The following is an 11,536-nucleotide window of genomic DNA, read 5'->3' as shown; positions in this document are numbered from 1 at the left end:
ACCCCCCCCCCCCCCCCCATTCCTGCGGGTGCACCATTCATCTGCATTTCTCCAGCCGTTTCTCATTGGCGACGAGAAGGCTCAGGTTAAATCTTGCGGCGCCCAATTACAATTGAAAATTGCTTCAAGCGTGAGGAGACAGGCTGCGAAACCCAGGGAACACCATCCCTGCTGCAGAAACGGGGCTGCCGGGGCGACTCCCACACCCCACGGAGCATCTTCTGTCTCTCGAGGTGCTTGAGTTTTGTCGTCCCCTCTTCCTCCCCTCTCGTGAGCTGTCGCAGGAATCTCTCCACGTAGGAAACTGCCTGGTGCTCTCCCAGCTCGTGTATAAATCAAACGCGACTCCACCATCCTTTTGTTCAGCTGCTCGGGAAAGATGCTCATTTAAAAAACAAACCAACCCCTATTTTCCTCCTATTTCTTCCGTTAATCAGATCGCTCCCCACCCGTCTTGGGCAGGTCAGGAATCGGTAACTCACTTCTAGAGCATGGAATTTAAAAGGTTAGACCCATCCATGTGTTTAACCACGCTGGTAAAGCCAAGGAATGTCTATGTGGATACACACGCAGAGCTTAATGACCTTCCTGGTGTGGCTCTCACACCAATTTACACACATTCTTACACATCATTCCATAAGGAAGGGAGAAAAAAGAAAAAAAAGCTATTTTTCCTCCTTTAAGCTCTAGGTTCTGAATGGTTTTCTCTCACAGGCTGCAGTTCAACCCACAGCCCAACCTCCCCAGAGCAAGACCCAGCGCAGGAGCTGGGATCTCCACAAGCCAAGGAGCTGCTTTAAAAAAAAAATAAATATAAAAGACATTGGTGGAGGGGGAGAAAAGCAGCAAAATTGTGTTTGTGACAAAGCCAGAGTAAGCTGGTGGCACCGAGCGCTGCAAGGAAAGGACACCGACACGGCGGTGGGGGTTCTGCAGGGAGGAGGAGAGCACGTGAGGAGTTAATTCATGTGGGAGGATACAAGGAACCAGCACCAGCCCAGCACGTACCAGGAAAAATGTGGTGTTTACTCAAAACCCGAGTGCACTGCAGAAGTGCTCAATAGCAGCAGATCCATCGCCCCACGCTGCCCCCAGCAGCAGCCGTTTCTAACAGATGGTACATTTTTTCAATACTGAGGTTCTTTCAAGTGTCACAGATAGACAGATAGATAGATATGTGCCTTGGGAAGGCAGCAGAGGGAGGGAAAAAGAAACCGAAACAACCCCAAACCAAAACCAGCAACAACAACAAAACAAGCAATTTTGAGAAATTCAAACTTATTCACAAGATGTAAAAAAAAGAACCAAGACCACTCTTACAGTATAAACACGCCAATTCATTCATTTTTACTGATGGTTGCATTTATGAATTTCATTCTCGTGAAAAAAAAAAAAAGGGAATAAAAGGAAAAAAAATTAAGAAAATAGCTATTTATAGAAAACAAAACAAAAAAAAGGGCTCAAACAGAAAAGACTCTGTGCTGATGCTTTTGACGAGCAGTCCGATGGCATTGAACGTTACCTGTGCAAGCAGGCATGCTTGAAAACCTGTCTCAGTACTGTAGCTTCAGTTCCACAATCCAGGATTTCTTTTACGGTTGTTGGAAAAAAAAGAGCCTAATAGTTTCATACTGTATTTATTTAATAACTAAAATTCACAAATAAAAAGATACTTGCAAAGTCCTTTAGTTGTGTCATCCCCTCCTCCTCCACTCTACTGCTTTCAGACCCATATGCATAAAAAAATGGGCTTGGATTTTTAATTTTAACTGTTATATGATTGGTCGTTGGAGCTGAAGCACCAAATGGAGAAGATGCTTATGGAGATGAGGGTATAACCCTTGCCTTCCCACACACATTTTGGAGGAACATAGGAGATGTACCAGCGCCCGGACTCCTCTGCTCCCATTTCCCCCACCCAGAGCATTCCTTTCATTTTATATTTCCTCTGTTAAGTGACTGACTGTAGCCTCTTTTATTTTTTTTTTCCCCCTTTGTCCTTGCGGGACTGCAAACACGTTGGACATTGTTCATTTCTCCGCCAAGGCTTTGAGTCAGTGTCAAGTAGGTCCTGTTACAGCTCAGTGCTAGTTGTTTTTTAATGGGTCTTTTCATTTCAGGTAGGTTTGTGTGTCGATTCAGAAGGCTTGCTTATTTTCTTCCTTGTTTATATCTGACAAGCTGCTGGATAAGGCTATTCATACTCCAGGAACTGTTTGTGATAGAACAGCAAATATCTGCAAGAAAGCAGAGGAACAGTTTCAGCTTTCTGCTACGCGTCAGAGCAGACCGGCACTTCCATTGATGCAATCCTAAGAAATGATTAATTTTGTTATTCTTTTCCATTTGAAGCGATCCCAGGGACATGCCAGCTCCCTCCACTAACCGGGGATGAGCAGGAGGGAAACCAGATGAAACGATTTTACCAGCAACTGAGGAAACTGAACAGTTGTACCTCAAATAGTCAAACCTTCTTGTTGTACAATCTACTTAGAACCTGAAAGATTCCGGAAGGTTGGAGCTGTTGGTGCCCAGAGAGGCAGCATCCACTTAACAGTACCGTGCCAAAAAATACAACTGAGGTGGCTTTAAGATGTGACTGTTGCTGTGGAGTCACATTTCCAAAGCATCCCTTTGGATTATCACAAACCGTCTGCCGTTTGCTGTTAGAGCAGCGAAACGAAGAAGCAGGCACGTGGGTGAAAACTCCTGTGTCCCAACCAGATCCAACTCCAATATCTAATGTCTCAATATGTACTCAAATCTGGTGTTGCAACAGGATGAAATTCTTCCTCTCCTCAATGACATTACGTGCATTGCTACGTAACGGAGCACAGCCCCCGAGCAGTGACACACCAGGGGGAACTGGACCCATCTCTACGTACTCTTTACTCCCCACACGCTGCAGGGTCACTTAAAATGCTTCAAACCACTTTTGAGACCTTCCAATTATTATCGTTCCCTCTCACGCCCCACGGAGCTTCCCTCAGTGCAGGTCTACTTAGTGTTGCCACTTTTGAGACCTTCCAATTATTATCGTTCCCTCTCATGCCCCACGGAGCTTCCCTTAGTGTCAGCCTTTATCTGAGCCAGGGAAATGGATCACGGCTCAAACCAGCCTTTAACGGGACGGATGAGCATCATTTGTGTGGGATGTCCTCTCCTCCCCACCTACAGCAGTTTCTCCTACAGACAGCCCCCCTCCGAGGGCCAGAGCTGGCCACTCGTTATGGAAGAAAAACAAACTCCTTTTTTTCTGCTGACCTCAAAGCAGAATTTATCCTGTGAAATCGTTTAACACTAGAAATCAGATATTTTAGGATGGATTTTTTTTTTTTTTTACTTCCTGGTTGAAGTTCAAAAAATGAAAAAAATGGGAAAATCTGTTAAAAAAAATAATTACAAACTGAATATCTGCAGCCATCCATGGAAATGTCAGGAATAATTAAAACAAGAACAATAAAGGCTTCTCTTTCCAGTACCAAGCCCATAGTTGAAAATGCAAAAACGAAGACACCAGATTTCAAGTTACCTTATTTTTGAAGCATTTTGAAGCATTTACCGGTCCCCAGTGCTTCCCTCAAATGAGGGACACCAAGATGCTTCCCCTGCAAACTACTGTCCCACACTCCCAGCACAAATATCTGAAATTAATTTAAAGCCTTGAGCTAAGAACCAGCTCACATTCTGTACCTGCCTCCCATACAGCCTTCCCACTCTGGTTCACAGTATTTTCTTTATGGCTTCTCTTCCCATCTTTTACACTCAGAGTAATCCAAAGGTTCTGCAAAGACTGGATTGTGTCATGGATGTAGATCTGCTCCTACAATGGACGATTGGATCACTTGGGTTCTCAGAGTCCCTTCCATTAGCAAGAAAAATTTGGACATGAGCACCCATTACAGACACTGCAGAGTCAGAGATGTCCCTCGTCCTTCCCCTCTTCTTCCTTCAACAAATCCAGGACTATAAAGCCACACTCTGACACATTGATACATTCACAGAGACATGAGATATTCAAGGACAGAAATTAAGTTTTCTCTATGATGAAATGGTGTTTTCCCTCCCTTTCCCCATTTTCCAGTTCCCAACTTACCCTTCACTGTCTAGCACATCCTTAATGCTAGCCTTGGTGATAATGGCATCATCACACTTGAACCACTGGTCCTTGTGCTGCCGGATGAAGCTGGTATAGTGCCCACTCTCCAAGGTTCCCTGGTGATTAACTACTGCAAACAAGGAATACCTGGTACAGGAAAGAGTTAATCAATAGGTGGATCAAAAGGGGAAAAACAACTCACATTTTACACAGACAGAAGCTTGTGTTCATAAATACAAATAGCGATAGAAAAGGATCTGATCCATCAATAAACCACCAGTTCTGAACATTCAGTGGGAGGTGGGTACCCCTGCCCAGGAAAAAGAACCACATTTTTCTTTTTCTGTCTTGCTATTTCTGCAACACTCCAGTCTGATGACACCCGTCAGCTTTAGCCACACTGGCTACCAAAGTTTCTTCTTCTAAAACAGATCAATATTGATGTATTCATGAAGAGGACCCACTGATTATCTACTCTGACCTTCTGTTTCCCTGAATTAGTTACTCTAGTGAACCAGAAAAACACATCTGAGGTATGGGGATGGAGAAGGAGGTAATATTAAATATAGCTGATCTTAAATATTTCTAGTGATATATTACTGTACTGAATAATTGTCCTTCATCTGGAAAGTCTTTACCTTTTTTGAAATACTGCAGGTAATATTAAATATAGCTGATCTTAAATACTTCTAGTGATATACTACTGTATTGGATAATTGCCCCTGGAAAGTCTTTACCTATTTTGAAATACTGGATATATTCAGCCTGAACTTCCAGCTTTCAGGTGCTGCTGTACATTTGCCTGTTGGCCTGAGAACTAGCAGACACATCTCTGTTCCAAAGAAAGATACTGGCAGACTAATCAAGTCACTCAACTTTTGTTTTTTGGGTTTTTTTTTTTTTTCCCTTTTCTTTTTTTAAAAAGGAGGATACTGGTGTCCTTGGCTGTTTTGTTCTAAGATAAGACTTTATTTCCAGTCGTGGATACACTTGCAACTCTTTTTCAAACGTCCTCCACTCTCTTTAACTCTTAAAATGCTGTTCCTCAAACTGGGATACAAATGCAGCTGCATAATGGTCAAATCATCTCTCTAATCTCTTAACAGCGTCCCACTTACATTCAAAGTTCACAGAGCTCTTTTGAGACAGCGGTGCCGCAACAAAGCACTGATTGAGCTGTCTGTTCACAGAGGCACTGATGGATAACGTCACCCTCTTCCTAGTGGAGTCCTTCAATCCAACTAGGATGGACACCACTCTCCGTTCCCAGATGGAGGGTTCTAAGATTGCCCAGCTGGTCACTGGCATCCAGTTTACTAAGCGGCCTGGATGCCACTGCTCTTATTACCTCATCCTCTTCATCGTTAACAGCTTCTCCAACTTAAGGCATGTGCAAACCTCAACAGTGAGGTTGTGTTTTCTCAGTTTTGTTTTCTTTCAGGTGTTTGCTAACACTACTAATCACCATCCATCTAAGGAATCAATCACTATGAGACCACACATAGCACCTGCCTGGTATCTGCCTGTATGACTAACCCCTCCCTGGTTAGCTAGTTTTGAAATCTATCTATTGTGTGATTCCAGTCTCTTAATGAAACTTTTAGCACCAAATGAAGTGCCTTGAAGAATTTAAATACGCAACAGCGGCACATGACTGAAGCAACCAAACCTGTAACCTTAAAAAAAGATAAGGTTTGTGTGACCACCCCATAAAGCTATCGATATTGTTTTCAATTACACTCCCAAGCAAGTCCTGTCATTTATTCCGGCTGGAATCGATACATGACCCAAGAGACCCCAGAATTACTGGGGTCATCTACTTGGGATTTCAGGAATCCGTGTTCTATAAACTTACTTTTGGTCCCGTGGAACTGCCTTTGCTATTGCAAGAGAAGCAGGATTATTTACAGGAAACCTCCATCCCTTTTCATACTGTAACCACAGCTTTTCATTTTGCTCCCAGAACAATTGCTGGGGTTACCATCTTCAGATCTGAAAGTCAGCTGCCACAAAACCATGACAGGGCGGGCAACTGTACTGAATGAAGTTTTATTTTGCAACAGTTCAGACTTCCTGTACTGTCAAACATGGGAACACCCTTCACACCACGGGATGTAGACATCAGACCGTGTATCTCCTCCTAGAAACCCACTACCTTTCACAAAAGGAGTCATGGAATGGACCACTTACTTATTATCATTGTTTAGACTATCCGTCGGCTGCTGGTACTGCCCGTTCATTCTGCTCTCTTTACTGCAACACACACAAAAATCCAGTCACTTAAAGCAGTGGCATCCCAAAGGGAGGAAACAGGTTGTACATGACACAGCCCCTTTGCCGAATCCAGGTCCTTATTCACGAGCCCGACGCCGCTCGGCAGCAGAGAAGGGCTGCTGATTAGGATGCTAAAGATGCTTTACTTGTTCTCACAGCAAAGCTACATAAGGAACAGCATTTCTCCTTCTGGTCAAGGCTTCGTGCTGCAAATACAGATCTGTTTACGTCAAATGTCCTATCCAAAAATGCTTAAAAAGGGGTTAAGAAAAGCTTTGTATTTTAAACCTGGAAAAATATCTAATTACATCAATCCTTTATCCTGTGATGGGTCAATCATCCTGGCTCTGACTTGTAAATTCATTTTGTGTTTCGACAGCAGCAATAGGATTATGCTGTTATTTCATAGCTGATGAAATTCAGATTACTGAGTTATGCCTGCTGATTATCCCATCATGCTTGATATCTTTCATCAGCAGAGCCTGTTCTATCTGGGGAGAATTCACCACAGAGGAAGAAGAAAGTCCCAAAATCTCCAGAATATACTGGAATAAACCATGTTTTCTTAATATAACACTACCTAGCAGAGCTTTAGGGCTCTCCTTTCTCTTCTGGCAGAAGCGTCTACTTTTCTTTTTTAATGATGGGCTGGGGGGAGGCAAAGGTTGAAATTACTAGTAAAATTTAAGCATCCCATAGAGCCTCTGTGTTAAGAGATGCCACGTTTTGAGGCTTCAGGTATAAACTAAATCTGAGTATCCTCTTGTATATTTGAATGGAATACCTGACAAATACGTGTTAATGAAGCTGATTACATTCCTTTCATAAAGGTATATTTATATAAATGTCATGTCTTTCACAAACCTGGTAGGTGGGAGAAGCCTTACTGTTTCTGTTTAAATACCAATTAAAAATACCTATTTTAATCTGGACTGTGTTGTTTCTTCTTTCAGCCTTCTCTAAACAGATGTTCAAGGTACAAAACAAAAAAAACCCAGATTTGCACGCGTGCAGGAATAAAGAGGAAGGATTTTTATAACTTCAGAAATACTAGGTTAGGCACTAGGTTATGTCTAGTCTGCCTAATGACACAAGGTGACCGGTGGTGGGCACTCAGGTGATGGGCCCAAAGGGGAGATTTGATGGCACAATGGATCTGAGTTGATAAATTTAACATGCAACCAGAAACGTAACACATATTAATAGAATAAATAAATAAACATAAAGCCTTTTCTGGCAACAAAACTCAACAGTTTATCTAAAAATTAGTTTAGAAAAGATGCACATTTCAAGGAGAAGCTCACAGCGGAAGGATCATTATCCATACTGTTCTATAACCTCGATTCCATGTTTCATGATGCACATGTATGAACTGCTAAACAGTTCTGCCCGGGTCTTTGGGGGATTTTGAACTTGGTACACACCTGGAAGCCATGAATGGTGTCATGTCCAGCTCCAGCGGAAACGAGACATACGTAGTGATCTTTCGCCTCAGTTTGGCTGAGTGTTCAAACCGCTGGAGACAAAGCGGAAAAACGTTGGTTTTTCTTTAGAGAAAGGCTAAGTTTTCTGTCTTTTATAAATGTCCTAAGCTTAGGAACAACAACATGAAAGCATACGAGCAGTCAGTATCCAGGGACTCCCCAGATTTTTTCCTATTAACTATCTGGGCTGGGAACCCCTGTGTAAATGCTAACACATTTCTACCAGGAGAATAAATCACAATTTGCAGGTTTATAACAATACAGTATTAATTAGACTGTTTACCTAAATATCTATACATACAAACTTATTCCCAACTGAGGCTAAGAAAAAAAATATATTAAACAGAGAGAGCACACACAGCCTTTACCCAAAGCAGCATTCATTTGTACTACACACTGTTCAAATACACAGCTGCTGCCTACAGCAGCACACAAAACTGGTGACAATGAGAGCCTGCCACACTGAATCCACCCATCCAATCATCTCAAGTGACAGGAGTCAAGCCTACACAGGAATACCAATTCAAATTAAGGCAAAAATGGAATATGATAATAAAAGAAGCCTTGTCCCTCCACCAAAAGAAGCCTGCGATACCCACCATCCTCTCCTCATCTTCTCGATTGAACATTAAATGGAAACAGGAACAAATACCAGAAAGAGATGAATGAGTTTCTATTTAAAGGCAGCTTCTCTCTCCATTTCTCAGAAATTCTGCTCTATTTACACTTCAAGTTAATTATTTTCCAATTGTGGTGCCATAACAATTCCCTAGCAACAGATCCAGACGTGAAAAGCTTAGATTTCTGTAATTCTTATCTTTTGTGATTCTTTTTTGCTTTAGCACATGAAGTGAAATTTGCGTTTTGCACGGACTGGACAACACAATCACTTGGGGAAAAGTAATTTATTTTCAAAAAAAACCATCTTCAATCATTCTGGATGACACAAAAACTGAACTGAGTGTAGGAAAGGGGGTGAGCACATTCACAACACCTTGCCCAAAGAGCAGAATCTAGGTGTATCTTGCCAACTACTCTGCAATAACAAAATAAAAATAAAAACAAGAGCCCAACACCCCTAAAGCTCCCCCAAAAGCCAAGGAGCCAGCTGAAATCCCAAGTGAGTAATGAAAGAATGATCTTCAGGAAGACCACAAACAGCCAAAGAAGAAAAAAGGAATTTTGCTACTATCTCTTCCAGTCAGGCCAGTATCTTTGGCTCATCATGTTGCCTATCACCTCGGTTAATACTCAAGATGCAACCGAAGAACGGCTGGTATATGGGGGTGAACATCTGAAAGGATGATTGTCCCCAACAGTCTGAAAAGGCCTGTATGTTACAGATAAGGGAATTCTTTCCACGTGTAACAGCTTTTTCCAGTAGAAAGCAGAATCAATCTTTTCTCACCAATACAGGCCTTTCTATGGCATTCTGTTTTCATGTCAAGAGCTCTGCATTTCATTAACAAGCTTCTGTACAAGCCAGATTTTGAAAATAAATTTTAAATTGCTGCTATGCTGGATGTAGAGTTGCTATGTAATTTAACAATTCTAAACTACAATCATTGCTTGAATACAGTCCGTGACTTGCTCAGTGAGACCATAACACTAGAGTTACACAGATTATTAGATTTTCCAAGATGAACATACTGACTAGCTTCAAGTGCTACTGCAAAATAAACCAGAAAAACTGCCTCCATGCTGCAGCAATGTTGGGTGTGCACTTTGCCATGACAGCTACAATATAAAGGTCTAATTCCAACACTGTTGAAGTTACCCAGGTGTTTTACCAAAGTTCAAAGCCTAGAAACCCTGTAAGAATTGAACAACTGAACAAAGTCTCTCGAGCAAAAGGCTGGAATGTGTGTGCTTTCAATTCACCATTTCCCAATTGGAAAGAGAAACAAGACAAGCCTTCGTTTGTACACAGAGTATAGGCTGCTGCTTTAAAATCTGTTTCCAGTCATAGGCAAAAATGCTGTTTTTCTTTATGTGGCTTATGTGACACTAGTATCATCATAAGAGAGGCAGTTTCTTGAAATACTGGTCATAGTAAGAGCTGAGGCCAGTGATCATCAGCTGCTGCCTAGCAATGAGAGGACCTTGTCATTCTGTCCCAGGAGAGCTCAAGAACTTAGTGGTCTGCATCTGAAAAGCTCAAGCACATCAAAGATGCAGTTAAATGCCTACGGTGGCTGCTTCTAAAAGGGCCCGTGGCATCACTTTTCAAGGACCCTTTGGCCTCTTGACACAGAATGACCTTCATCTTCTGCAACAGCTGCCTACTTTGCACCACAGTCACATTCTTTAAATTTAAGACATAAATTGTACAGCACTAAACTACCCGACATTATCTCCCATCATTGCATCTGACATAATCTGGACTGGAAATGTTGAAAACTACATCACAGCTGGGAAGATACAAGAAGCCTTCTCCATTGCAAATGAAAACTTTTTCACGCTTTTCCTTCAATACAGAGCTTCCCTCTGGCATTCCTCCAGCAGAAGCCCAGGGTAAAATTTTTAGCATGAAGGATGAATAAGTATTACTGGAGATTGGTTTCTATGCTGCTTCAGGTATTGTACTACCTTCCATTTTGTTTCCAGATTTTCATTAGTTAGGTTCCCACAGCCATACTGCAAAGCTACGTTATAGATAATGTAATACTATCTTAATAGAAAATCTAGCTGGGCATGCAAGCTGTTCTTTATATGAATTTCTATCATAAAAGCTTAGTTGGTGAAAGCCAGAAGACACGTCCAGGAATTTAGTTCATCCTCTCAGAGAAGAGTACACATCCTCTGCTCTGTCTGCCCCCTGTGAACTTACTTTGAGATGAAAACAGGCCACAATGGGTAACTTCTTCATAGTGAGTTGTTTGGTAGATTCCTGGTAGCTATGGCAACCACTACATTTGATTTTGGCACTGCTTCCTAGATGTTCTGGCCTTGTAAACCTGAAAAAATATTGAAAAGCAAAGGGATGCACAAAATTATCAGATATTTTCCACACATGCTGAAAACACTTTTTATTTTTACTTGTGGGTCACTGGTACCACAAGAGACAGAATTCATGGCTTCTAAGCGTCATTTTGAAAAAAAAACAACCACCCAAAATAATGTAAAGTGCTCTGATTCAGATACCCAAAACCTGATGTTTATCACTGCTCTACTTGGGAACACTGCACTGAAATGCATCCGTGTCTGAGAAAGGAGCTAAACGTTAGTTCATCTCCTATCACAGAACAGCTGATTTTCATACAGAAAGCAAAGATCTTTTGTTTTCAGAAACAAAAACATTGATATGGAAGTTCCAAAGCAAGATGACACGACTTCTGTGCTCAGCTGCACGCTAGTCTGCAGGACACTCTCCTAAGCTTGTAGCCCTCCAGGGCTAGGATCAAAGCTCTGAGATAGAAAGGGCTGTAAACACAAAGTTCTCTTCAAAAAAACAGATATCTTCCAAGAAAACCCAAGTGTTGACAACTAGAAAAATCTCTTTCAAAATTTTCCGACAGAAATGCTCAAGGGAGCTATAGGAAGAGACCATTACAGAACAGGGAACTGCTTAGAGAAAATAAACTACCTCTGTGTTCTCACAACACGCTAAAGCAAAATATCTCTCACTTTTTCAGAAACTGTCAGCACAGACAAGGCGAGGAGGATGGACTGCTAAGTC

The 11,536-nt window shown here is 41.8% G+C and overlaps 1 protein-coding gene across 2 annotated transcripts in view; it reads right to left on the bottom strand.

Moving 5' to 3' along the window:
* Positions 1-1,316: 1,316 nt before the first annotated feature.
* Positions 1,317-11,536, bottom strand: part of USP22 (ubiquitin specific peptidase 22) — a 71,858-nt gene continuing 61,638 nt past the window's right edge. For both annotated transcript variants that reach the window (XM_014936518.1, XM_014936519.1), the window contains 5 exons: positions 10,688-10,814; positions 7,798-7,889; positions 6,290-6,352; positions 4,097-4,246; positions 1,317-2,237 (listed from right to left, as the gene is read on the bottom strand). In XM_014936518.1, coding sequence (XP_014792004.1) covers positions 2,195-2,237; positions 4,097-4,246; positions 6,290-6,352; positions 7,798-7,889; positions 10,688-10,814 — 475 coding nt within the window. In that variant the 3' untranslated portion in view covers positions 1,317-2,194. The remainder of the gene's footprint in view (positions 2,238-4,096; positions 4,247-6,289; positions 6,353-7,797; positions 7,890-10,687; positions 10,815-11,536) is intronic.

The sequence above is a fragment of the Calidris pugnax genome, unplaced genomic scaffold, assembly GCF_001431845.1.
Source record: "Calidris pugnax isolate Ruff unplaced genomic scaffold, ASM143184v1 scaffold17, whole genome shotgun sequence".
NCBI classification, from domain to species: Eukaryota; Metazoa; Chordata; class Aves; order Charadriiformes; family Scolopacidae; genus Calidris; species Calidris pugnax.
This window is presented reverse-complemented; position numbering and strand designations above follow the sequence as displayed.